We start from the raw sequence: 13,199 nt of genomic DNA on the forward strand, positions 1-13,199 counted from the left end.
ACAGGAGCATTGGAAATGGTATGTTGGTCTTGTATAGCTCTATATTTAGGCTGTGACTGTAAATTCTGGCCACACAGTTTGCAGTGGCTTAAATGTCAACATTTACTCCAGAGAGCTAATATTCAAGGAGCGGATGTGGAAGTGAATCCAATTATCAGGCTCCAAACCTCAAGATTTAATGAAAAGCAATTACGCTTTCCTGGTCATCACAGCACCTGTAGTTTTCCTGACTGATCACTGATTTCAAAACAATTGTTTTGTCTTATGTGTTGAATTTGTATCCAATTTCTATCACCAAATCAATAACATTTCATTTTTTGCTGTCTTTAGGCACGGATTTTGCTTTTATACTGAAGGATCTTTCATCCTGAAAGCTGGCAGCAATGTAGGAAACAGGATCCAGAGCATCACTGAGAGAACAGCTGTAATAGAGGGCAAAAATAAGGTACGATTCCTAGGAGCAGATAACCTTTTCATGTGTTGAAAAGGCACTGTAAGATGTCATCAAGGTAACAGAGAAGAAGCCAGCATTTTTATATTGTGTAGATTCCAGGACCTGCATGCCTGTAGATAAGTTTCATACTTGGTATTTATCTGCTGAGAGTATTTTTTTTCTGGTGACAGTCATATAAAGGCAAGTGACATGCCAAGAGAGTGTATCAGTGGGACTCACTATATCTGCTCTCTTATTCATGGTCTGAATATCTTGGGGTACCTCAGGAGCACGGGGCAGGGTTCCAGGCCATCTTTGCCTCATTTTGTGCAATTGCACAATGTCATGTTGTTTTTCCTATGAGAATTAAATTATTTACACTCATTAGTCACTTTATTCACAGATGTGGTCCTAGTTGATTAGATGGCCATGTCTTTTTTGGAAAAAATTCTAAAGAGCCAAAAGAACCCAGATTATGGAAGCAAAGTTTAAGAGAAGTCTCAGTCAGAGACAGCAAGACAGGATTTATTCCAGCAGTGTTAACCATCTAAAATTAGGTGTTAGCCCAAGCCAAGCACCCCTTTGTGGGTCATGGGGACATGCAGATAATTCTGAAGGGCATGTGGGCCTGTTATCTATTGGTGTCTAATGTGGGAGAGAAAGCCCATGAGATTAACTTGCCAAGGGCTAAGGAGGCTTGCCCATCAGTTAAAGCCTCAAATCAAGGATCTCTAGGTCAACTCCACTTTCCTAGGATAGACATGAGACTGATGTGGTGTGGTTGGGTGGCCTGTCCTACAGAGCAGCTCAGGTGTCATAACACTGTCACAGTCTGTTTTCACAGGCTAGTTTTGTTTGTGGCAGTAATAGCTAAAGAGATTATAAATTTTAAAGTCTATCTTACTCTAGGCCTTTCATTTTTAATGACACCAAAATGCTTTTTGTAATTCTAAGGGCACTGGGGTTAAAGGTCTCTTTTCCTTGATGGCTGCCTTCAGTTTCCTGCATATGAAAATGGGTATAAACTATAGTTATTCTCATGTCAAGGCCCTTTCACACACACAGAATAAATAGGGTTTTACATGCAGCCAAGAATCAGATCTGGGACTGCATTTTCTCTGGCTGTTTTACTATTTAGAAAGTATCACAGGTGTCCATGGCACCATTCCAGTGCGTGGGAACAGGCTGGATCCCAGGGAGGCATTTGCTCTATTTAGCTGTCCAGCTCTACGTGCTTAAAGATCAAGGCAAAGATGGGAGCTAACAGTTTCCTAGGGTACACTATCATAGGAAAGCACATGAAAAATGAAACATAAGGAGGGACTTGAAGGAGGAAAGGGAAATAATTTCAAGCACAGGAAGACATAGTCTATTCCAGAGGGGGAATGATGAACAAGATGATAAGAATCAATTATTTTCCAGCAGTCATATAGCCATGTTATGACTGCAGTCCTACCTGTTCACAGGGTGCAGAAAGAGCTGTCTAATGACCAGATCTCATTCTTGTTGTGTACCATGCATTTTGGAGACAGCAGAAGAGGAGTGGCTGAAATATCAAAGCAACTTCCAGTCAACAGCAAATAAATTCCTCCCTGGAGGAAGATGCTAATAATGGGTCCTTGCAGCAGAACTGCAAGTCTTTGGCAAGCAGCCCTTTTTAAAAATGTGCCCAGAAATGAGCCAAGGAATGGTCCTTGCGTGGAAGGATTTGCAGTGAAACTTACTGGTCCTCCCTGGTATTCCTTGTCTTTTTGCTCTTTAGTTCAACTAAGAAAGGTCTATGCTTTGCTTTACTCCTCCTGGTCCTTATGGGGAGGGGGAGGTTAGTGAAACAATCTCTGTACTCACATTTTTCACAGCTTTTCTAATGTTTCTCTATTTCTGCTGCTCTTCCATAGCTTTTCAAGCACAGCTGGACTGCTATTGTAAGTAAAAAAAATGCTCTCTAAGCCCAGGCTCCTGGCCAAGCTGAGAGTTGCATGATTAGTGCACACACAGCTGCTCTAAGGCATCCAGGATTGTTCTTTTAAATCCATGGGAGTCTATGGCTTTTCACTCTCCGCAGCCCAAGACTCACTCTCAGTGTCCCTGAGCAAACTCAAAGAGACAGCTCAGACAGAACCCTTGTCCATCTGCAGCGATATTGTCAGAGCGTTAATAGCACTGAGCTCACTGAATGCAGCACGTCATCGCAAGTGTCTGTCTCTGATGGACTGCTACTGTGAGCAGTTCTATTCCTGCAAGCAGCTGTGAGCAGCTCACCGAGGCACTTCCACATCGGTGGTGCCCTGCTAAATAAACAGAGTGTCTACCCCACTTCCACATCCCAACACAGCAAGAGTGGTAAAAACAATCTCAGAGCTCAATGGAAACAACAAAGATGTAGGAGACAAAGAGGTAGGAAATGAATGAAGAAACTCAGAAAGTTTCACATTTGGGTTAGCATGAAAGGAGAAATGCGTGTGGTCACAGGATGAGATTATTGTAAGCAAGGAAAGAGATGAACAAGGAATGATCAACAGGTTTCTTTAGCAATGAGGGTAGCTGTTTTCACCTTCCTCAAAACATTGTGCCAGTTCCACATGTTTCCTGTATGTGCAACATCTAAGTGCTTCTAGTTTGGCTCTTTGCTGTGGTAGGTTGTTTGTTTGTCTGTGGTTATCAAGGTAGCTACAAGTATATTTTAAAGTTAGAAAAAACTCAAGCCCTGTGCCTGTGCAGTTAAAGTAGTGCAGGAAGCCTGCACTACGTTATTCTTTGGTGACAGAGAAACCGTGACAACAGTGTTTTAGTAACATTTCCGCTAAAGCCTCTCTAAGCAGACATTGAGAAACTCGAGTGGTACAATGGAAGAACTTTGCAACATAAGCCATAATACTTAATCATAAGACAGCTCTTGAAGTGATTTGATTCCCCCACCCAATGTTTTGATTCTCATTTTGTTGGACATCTCAGCGACTTCCTACAAAGTTGCGCTATTCTTAGGCCTATCATGTAAACAGGTCACAGACACTCTCCTGTCATTCAGCTAACTAACGCCCAACACTTCTCAGTGTTCCCCGTTAAAGCTGACTGCTGGGTCTAACTGAGGGCCAACACTGATTATTATTCTTTGCATGGTCGGTGTTCATTGGAATGTCAGTCAGTGAATGACCTGCAATAATAAGGTACAAAGAGCTGGTGCGTTCATTGTGCCTTTACATACAGTTGGTAGCGGTGCATGCATTCAGTGCATTCTGTCCCGAGTGTGCAGGCACACACTGGCTTATCAACAGCTTTGAAGGCACTTGGTACTCCTGCTACAGGGGTACAAGGGACAGGGCTCTGTAGGAGAAGTCAACAAGGATCCTGAGCATGCAGCATTGTGCTTAGAAGACACTAAGAAGGCAAGTTCAGATGAGGGAAAGCAGAAAGTGTGGGCCAAGAAGAAAGGATTATAAATCCAAGGGAAGGAGACAGTAGACAGGAGGGCAGTTGAGTACAAGGAAAAGTTGGGAGAGAGTGAGGCAAAACCCTCTTGTTTTCGGGAACCAACCTACTGAGAACCTGAAACGGAACAGAGTGTCCCTGAAAGCCTCATGCCTCTGCTGCTAGCATATGTTGGAGTACCACTGACCAATAGCAGGTACCAGGAAAGCAGGGTCTGTGTCGCAGGGTCTGTGTCACAGGGTATGCCTCCAGGTATGGTTTATAAAGGGCAGTAATGCATGAAATTGGAGCTTACCATGCATATGTGTGTGTGTCTCTGTGTGTGTGTGTAAAAAGTACATCTATATATGTATGTATATACACATATACATATATATGTATGGCTTTGTTTTCCACTGCATAATTACCTAACTGACACAGGTTTTTAGTGGTTCCAGTGCTAGTGAATGACAAAGACACCTGACTTCATGGAAAATGGAAAGTAATGGCCCTGTAACATGATTCTAGAAGACAAAATTTAGACTCACCCTTTAGACTCATTTAGACTCATCTCTGGATTGGCTGGCAAAGATGGGTCAGACTGACTGGTGGTAGTATTAAAAAGTGCAACCCTCCAAAGTGGAGTGCTAAATAGTCAGAAGAGTAAATCCTTCCTGGACATGACTGATAAGTGTAATCACGCAACATCTCTCCTGCATCTTCTATACTAAGCCCTAAACATTTACCTCTCTTCCGAGTTCCCACATTACTGATGAGATGGAGAAGCATGTGCTGTGTCTGTTCTCAGTCCTGACACATGCCAGCTGTCTGGCCAGTACATCTGTGCAGATTGGCCATCTGGAACCCAAAGAGGAAGAGAAAGCTGTTTAGCACACTACAGCAGCATCTTGATCTTTCTCCTCTACCCAACAGCTGGTTTTCATTAAATGCGTGAGATCTCATGAGCTTTGAGTTGTCAGTAAGTCTTGGTTGAAACTGGACAATGGATTCAAAAATTACTGAGCACAGGGAGGAAGAGAGGATACTGGCAGACAGATGGTCAGGCTAGCAGACAGATGAACATAAGAACAGTAAGATCTTCCTCAATACCCAGGCTAAAGATAGCTGTGGGAGCCCCACTTGCCTCTCTTCAGCACATTGTAACTTCTCCTGGAGCCTTCCTGAGTGCTACTAGAATTGCTGTCAACACTTTTAAGTGAATCTTTGGGATGTACCAGCAGAGCCAAGCCCTTGGTGAGCTTAAAACCAGCAGCACCTGGGGCTTGCTGCTGCGGAGCTGAGGGACAGCACAGGATGCAGAGGGAAAGCACAGCTCTGCTTGATATACAGCAGCAGCTCATAGAGATTTTTCTGTCTGACCCCAGGGGGAAAGTGGGTGCTCTCCTGTGTGTACTCATGTCCTTCCATTGATGGTACTTTAGTGTTTCTCCCGTGGTGGTCCTGAAGGTGAAATGTGTTGACCAGATGTTTTGCACTGATGCTCCTTGCCAACATGTGAGGCATGCAGATTGTATGTCTTTGGCACAAGCAGACTAAACCAGCAGTGCGCTACCAAAATTTAGAGATGGATCTTGCTAAATGACATATCATTAGACAAAGATAAATCCAAGAGCATAAAGAGAGCATATTTTCATTTATTTCCTTTTTTTTTTTAACCAATAGTTCTTCTTAAAAGCATAACTAGAAGAGAATCAGCAATAATTGACAGACTTGCACTAACCTGCTCTATGTTGAAAGGGCAGTATTTTGCTTCTTAAATGTATCTGTTTCAAGAATTCAAGAATTCAAGGCAGCAATCTCTGAACAGAGCAAGTTTTTGTCAGTGTCTTAAGAGGCCTTCTGGGAGTCACGTAAGAGCCAGGTTGCCAAACATTTTCTGAAAACTTATTTTCCTTCTCTGCCATCAGCTGGCGCATTGGGAATCCTCTATCTCAGCAACTTTGAGAAGAGAGAAATTTGAGGGGACCCTCCAGGGGAAAGACCAGCCCACTGTGGCTCCAACAGCAATGATCTTGTCAGCTGCTTTGCATTCTCTTTGCCTCCCCAGTCTTTTCCTCATCAGTTTCCACCACAAACAAATCTGTGAATTCCTCTTCCATCTCTTAGGATTTATGCCTTATGCATCTTTTATTTGCCCAGCAAAGCAATTGCAATATGGGGCTTACTTCCCTAGCCCCTGGCTTTGAGATGAGCCTGTAACATGGTGCTTCAGCAGAGATGATGGGAGTAAAAAAAAAAGGCATAAAGGGCCAAAACTTTGGTGGTAAATGGGGTTTATGGAGAGATGATGCTGAAGATATTGAGCATGCCAGAGGGATTTGCATGTTCTGTCTGATCCTGCCAATTCACTTTAGACTTTCTGTCTATAACATAGTTGCAAATCCAGGGACTGAAACTCCCTGTTGTGATGCCAGATGATACAAGATTGTGAAAACTTTTGCTTCTTTTGCAGTGATAGCTGTACAGAGGGACTATGCTGCACAAACTGATCTCAAACAGCCATAGTTTCTCTGTAAACAATATGCCAGGCATCATTTTGTACACACTGCTTCTCTGGTGGGTTTTGGCTGGCATCCACAATGAAAAACACAGACTGCACCACTGGAGGGCTCACAAACTATTTAAAGAGATGTTATCTTATCCTTGTGACTAATTTATAAGCTAAAAGATTTATACAGAGACATGTTGTCTCTAAAATAGTCTGTTCTGTTGCAAAGTCAGTCTTGCTTCCTCCTAGACACTGTGGCTTTCTCTGCCTTAGTAGAGTAAACAAACCAGCATGTGCTCTCCAGCACTAAGGCCTCCTGTGTTCACAGCATTTAATTCTCTTGCCTTCCAAAGAGCCATTGCTTGCATGGGAGTTGCCTGTTGGAAGGGATCCTTGGCCCATGCTAAAGTATTTGGGACAGTGTAAGGGTCAAAACCAAAACATTGCTGGAGGGAAAAGCTGGCAATTTAAATCACTGGCTTCCAGTGCCAATGAATGCTCTCTCAGGCAATTTAATACACAAGAAAAGGCATCATCTGTAATTCACTGCAGTCATACGCCTTTAACTTAACTGTATGCACCATCCTCAGTGTGACAACAGTAATAATGTCACAGTGGGCTGAGGCAGTAAACCTCAAGATAGTATGCACAATTTTCCATTAAAAAGTAATACCTAATGATACAAGGACAAAATGCAGTCTGATACTTCCAAAAACCTTTCAAACCTTTGGGGTAGTTGTGGGAGAAATAGTCACATGTTTTTCAGGCTCAGAAATGCTCTGCACATGTTTTTCAGGCTCAGAAATGCTCTGCCTCTGTGTGTAGTAAAGACAGGTGTCAGAGTCACAGAGCAAGAGATTCTCCTTCACTGTTTGTGTTAGGTCACAGTTGCTTCCTGGACAAAGTTGCTGTGAGGTAATACCAACTAGCAGAAAAAAAGGCTATTTTTTGGTAGGAAGTCTGGCATAGCAGAAGCAGTTTTTAGCCACCCATATCAACCGTCTGTGGTAGACATTGTGGGACTTCCTTCTGGTCTGAGTTAGTGTTGAAAAAACACTATTCAGGAATGCAGGAATCCTGGTGCTGTGCTCTGTGTCCACACTTAAAAAAATTGTGTTTAGAACCTGGAAGAAATTCAAGGAGAATGACAAAATATGTACAGGGCTGTGCCCACCCTTTATAATTAGAAATTTGTAGAGGTCAGCCTACTGAATTTAGAAAAACAGGATGATTTTTTCCTAAGGGCTGTAATTATCTATCTGGTATCCTCTTTAATCTCACAGAAGATCCAAAAAGGTAATTTATAAAAATTATAGCTAGATTATGTAGTGTGTTAGCAAACAGGTAGTTGACCACTGAGACAATTTAACAGAGTAGAGGTGCTGTTAGCATTACTTGTAGGGAATTTACCATAGAGAAGTCTTCTAAAACAAATAAGTCAAAACCAAATTATTTGTCTCAACGGTGTTTACTTAAGTAGTAGGAAAAGTAATAGGCTTTTTCTACTAAAGAATGATTTTGGGAAACCAGAAGATCTACGTCATTTAGGGGCTCAACGGGAGTTTGGGGATAGCTATGCTTTCTCCCAGCAAGAGACAAAAGCAGTGCAAATGTTCAGTCAGTGTTTATGTAAAAATGTAGATAACTGGCCCTTATTTATTACTGCCTCACCCTCTTGTGCTTGTCTCTGAACTCCAGCAATCAGGCAGACTTAAAAGAATGTATTAATTGCACAGAACTTATTTTTAGGGGTTTTAGAGAATCCAAATAATTCCAAACAGTGGAATTCTGAAGCCCCACAATTTCCGTTCATCACTGTCCCAGCTCTGCCCGAACTACAGGCAAACCATGTTTTATAGAACAAGTAAAATGGCAACAGAAAGACAGAAAATTAAGCTACCAAATTGTAACTGGGAGCACATTACACTGATGAAGTCCATGTCCATGCCTCATGTCTCAGCTCCATAACAGAATGACACGTCATTTGTTTCTGCATAACTTTCCTCTTCTGCCTAGTGCACAAGCCATTAGACCATGGCTTTCCATCACCCTAAAAGTATAACTCTTCTTATTACAGTGGTTTTTCTGTTTCTAAGGGCACATTAGGTGTTTTTGGTCCCTGGCCTTTCAAGGTCTTATCTTTCAAGTCATATAACTCTGAGAAAATATTTAGTGTGCTGGATCTCTTAAGATGGTGATAGAATATAACATAAATAAAAATGAAATTATTATTATTATTATTATTATATAGAATTATTAAGTCCAAGAACAGAAAATAGTACAAAAGAAGATGAGTAAACCACTCTTTTGTCACTGTTTCATCTCATCTGACACATATGTGGGAAAACGAAAGAAATCAAATGAGTTTAGTGCTAAATTGAGCTACTTTTTTCCCCCAGGATTATCCAAATGCCTGAGGCATGCCTCACCTATTCCCTTTGCAGTCTGGCTCTCCTACAGGCTGTTTATCTCCTTGTGTGAAGCACATTGTGTCGTGCTTCATGTCTTGTAGCTTACCATTAAATCACCAGTGAGAGACAAATCAATCTGAAAGTGATGTTCAAAGATTTTTGGTCATGATGGCTTTGATGATATAAGGGTCACCCAAGGAGCTTGTTTCCTGTTATTCTTCTATCCTTTGCAAAACTGTTTATAGTGACATCTCCTTTAAATAACCCCAGAGGTGCCCATCACTGAACAATTGGAAAGAGTGAATCATGGGATGGCCAATGGTGACTTAGGAAAAAGAGAAGGCAAGTTTAACTGAGTTCTTGTGCCAATGAGAACTAAACCCCTTCTTTCTTTTGCAGACTGCTAGCACTCTTGTTGTAGCTGAAGCCAAATCCTCAGGAATCTACAGCTGTGTGGCATCCAATAAAGTGGGAAAATCTGAAAGAAATGTCAGTTTTATTGTAACAGGTAAGATCTACTCCTCTATAGAGTCAAACATGTTTCCCGATCCTGGAATTATAACTGTTAGGTTGTTGTGGCTTTTTAATATACCACTGTTTCAGAATTGCTGTAGTGTATGCACTTGTAAGCTTATACAATACTTTTGGGTGATGCTAGTAGGTTTCACAGCAGCTGGTCTGGATTTCTAGGGATGCCAAATTGTTGAATGATTCATTCCTGTCTCAAGCATCAAGCATGACAGAAATTACTCACAAATACAGCAATGAGTAATTCCCCATTTTGGTTCATCTCTGCAGTCATTTCATGCATGAAATTTTAGTGTATTGTCACCCACCAGTAAGCCAGTTTCATGTGTGACATTGACAGTGTCTACAGCCTCATTCTGTTGCCCAACAGGATATCTCACAACACAGAGCCTAGAACAGTGCCAGTGTCTGCAGGCAGCATGGTGCTAGAGATGTCTGGAGTACCTCTCACAGATCTCAGGGACAATGGCAACTTATGGGTGGAAAAGTGTCAGGATACAGACTGCAGAGTTTTGTTTTCTCTTCTGAGAAAGACAGCCTGGAATGTCATTTGTGCCATGGCACTGAGAATTCCTATCTTGTTATCTTCATGTATGAGTATGCTTTCTGTTATTTTTGCATTATGAGATGTGTTTGGAGTTTTCACAAACAAATTACTTAATGTTTTACTTCAGGAATTACTGAAAAAAGTGTGGCTTTGGGAATAACTACTGCATTATTCAGCAACATAAAGTCTGCACGTGCAATTACAAAGGATTTCTTTCTTGTCAAAAGTTTTGTTTTGTTTATAAAGCAGTAATTTTATAAACTTAGGCTAATTTTCAGGGTAGATTATTAAAGAAACATAATTAATTCAAAAATATGAGAAAAAGCAAAAAAGCTAAAATATTTAGATGCTTTAATCCCCAAGTCATAATCTCTGGGGTTTTTATGTTGTCATTCTCTTGCTTATAATTCTGATGAGTAATTTTAGAGAAACTCATTCTATTTCTATTCTGAGAGATATCAAAAGAGAACAGACACACACTCACTAGATCTGGTAAAAAAAAAAAAAAAAGGAAAATTTACTTAAAAAATGTTCCCTCACCCAAACTCTGTATTTTTAAAATATTCTGACTAGCTGATTCATAGAATACCAAGTTGGAAGGGGCCTCAAGGAACAACTGGTCCAACCTTGTCCTGGGAAAAGCATAGCATCTTGTCCAGATGGATCTTAAAAGAGTCCAGTGTTGGGGAATCCACCACTTCCCTGGGGAGATCATTCCAATGACTGATTGTCCACATAGTGAAAAATTTCTACTGGTGCCCAATCAAAATTTCCCCAGGAGTAACTTGTACCCATTACCCCTCACATTTTCCATGTGTCTCCCTGTAAAATAGAAGTCTCCATCTTCTTTGTAGCCACCCTCTAAATACTGGAACACGTTGATAAAGTCTCCCCATAGCCTTTCCTCAAGGCTAAACAAACCAAATTCTCTCAGCCTCTCCTCATACAGCAGACTTTCCAGTCCTTTGATCATCTTTGTGGCACCTCTGGACTCTTTCCAGACTTTCCACATCTGTTTTGTATAGAGGGGACCCAAACTGAATGCAGTATTCTGGAAATGGCCTGGCAAGTTCTGAGTAGAGTGTAATGACTTCTTTATCTCTGCTGGTGATGCCCTTGCTGTTGCAACCCAGCAGCCTGTTGACTTTTATTTACTGCAGCAACACCCTTTCCATTCATGCTGAACTTGTTGCCCACCACAGGTCCCTTTCCACAGAGCTGGTCCCCAGCTGAGTAGATCTGTTGACCCAGATGAACTGGTTTTGTGCTTCCAGGAGAATGCCCTTTCCTGTAACTGGTAAAAGAGAAGAAAAGATAGCTTGGGCACTAATACCTTTTACTGGCACCTCCAGGATTTTGTAGTCTTCCTTGAATCTGCCCAGATTCCATCTGGCTTCCATCCAGCTTTCGGTATCACTCCTGCCCACACAGAAGAGTAGCAATGAGCAGTAGTCAGTGCTCTTGACAAGTTGTGGCACTGTCTCACAAACATTTCAGGCCTTAGCTACCAGAAGGCAGCATAACTCCCTGTCACACCAGCAGATGGGCACTACTGCAAGCACTTGTCATTTCTTTTTTAGGTATCCACTGTTGTGCTTCTCGTACAGTTTCACCTGGCAGACTTCATTTGTGGGTGTCTACAGCTGTTAAAGCTCCATGTCATAACACACTTTCACATTTAGAAAGTTCCACTTATCTATAAATACAGAAAATTGGTAAGAAGCATGAGAAGTATAAACAGATAAGTGACACATAGGCAGGTTGTTTGTTAAAGTACAGAAACAAGAAAGATGTCTCCATGTTCTATTAATGGAAGGGACAAGAACATTTGCCACCTTGAAGATGACTTTTGTCCCCACTCTCAGTTTTGCTTTCATCTCTATCTTCACATCGTGTCTGTTTGGACAGAAAGCTGAACACCACATAGTTCTCCATAAATTAACATGCCAATGATAGTTTCATCTTTGTGTGGGTATTTCACATGAAACTTCGAGAAGTCACTGAGAATCATTCACTGCGAATGCTGCTCTTTCAATGTGCAAGATGCTGAATTTGGCCTTCTTTAACTCCTCAGTTTTCACATTATGACATGGAAGATCCTAAAACCAAATGAAGCTGTACTTCAGCTGTACATACAGTACCCATTCACTGTATCCAATCTCCCTTTCAAAGTTTTGAAGATGGTTTCAAGTATTTTAATGCAGTGACATTAAGGATGTAGTTTTCCTATTTAGACCTAGCATTCTCAGATCTTAAACAAGGATGGAAGGAAATCGTTCTCCTTGATACTAAAGCTGGCACGAGAACATGAAGAATGTTATGACTTCCCTTTGAAGAATCTTACATTTGCTGGTGTTCAGAAAGAGGAGTGTCAGCTTTATTATGTCTTGAAATGCATTTGTCCTATGAGTTCCTGGAGCTGAGTACTTCGGTTGTGTGACATGGAAAGTCCTGATCATCCTGTGACACTCACTTGCATTGATTGAAAGCAGTATAAGCAATACTGTTGTTTGGTCCCTACAAAAATCAGTTATGCTCACCATAATTCTCCTCCATCAGGCTGAGACCAAACTGCTGTGGCTGGGTAGAGCCTGTGTTTCACATCAAGAAACAAACATTTCCAGAATGTGCTGAAAAATGCACTGAGGGAGTAAAAACCTGAGAGCTTTACATGCTGATGGATGTGAACAGGACACTGAAAAGTATTTCCTTCTGATGAGTCCAAAACCAATACTTCAGGGTTTGTGTGACAGCTTAGGGCTAGTTTATCTTATGTTGTTGAGTCTGCTGGCGCCATTTGAAGTCAGCCTGAGCACATAAAAGTATCTAAAAGTAAGAGAAGTATCTAAGCAGGAGGGGATGATTCCTTGCAGGAAAAGGAGCTGCTGCCCTCTGTAAAAGGGACATGCCAAAAATTACTCCAAAGAGCAGATGCAGACAAAGACTGTTCTGAACAGGGAGATCCCTTTCCTTGAAGGCAATCTCCCTCAGCCCTTGTCCTGGGGAAGAGAAAATGTACATGCTCCATTGAAGTGGTGGCAGTGCTGTGAAAGGTCTCTTTTGTTGTAGACAGAAGCCATTAGGAAGGTGGTGGAAGGCAGAACATGACCCAGCAGGCCTAGTTTGGAGTTGACAAGTTCCACTCCTTTAGGGAAAGGTGAACATAAGGAAATTAGTGTCAACAGAGAGAACCTAGGAAGAACTTTCTTTAGTTACTGTAAAGATCATTATTTCTGGGCCTAAAGTGAAATCTGCCTATCTTTTCCTAGGAAGTCTGAGAGTGGTATACATGATTTTATACACTGTGCCTGAGGGTGTATGACACAAAGACCATGGGTTTTGGAGTAGTATTCCAATGGCTTC

General features: G+C 41.5%; 1 protein-coding gene across 1 annotated transcript in view; it reads left to right on the plus strand.

Annotated features, from left to right (window-relative positions):
* FLT1 (fms related receptor tyrosine kinase 1) overlaps positions 1-13,199 on the plus strand; it is a 106,623-nt gene that overhangs the window by 50,884 nt on the left and 42,540 nt on the right. The window contains exons 11-12 of the mRNA XM_068181193.1: positions 331-445; positions 9,161-9,269. Of these exons, the coding sequence (XP_068037294.1) occupies positions 331-445; positions 9,161-9,269 (224 nt within the window). The remainder of the gene's footprint in view (positions 1-330; positions 446-9,160; positions 9,270-13,199) is intronic.

The sequence above is a fragment of the Anomalospiza imberbis genome, chromosome 2 (genome assembly GCF_031753505.1).
Source record: "Anomalospiza imberbis isolate Cuckoo-Finch-1a 21T00152 chromosome 2, ASM3175350v1, whole genome shotgun sequence".
NCBI lineage: Eukaryota > Metazoa > Chordata > Aves > Passeriformes > Viduidae > Anomalospiza > Anomalospiza imberbis.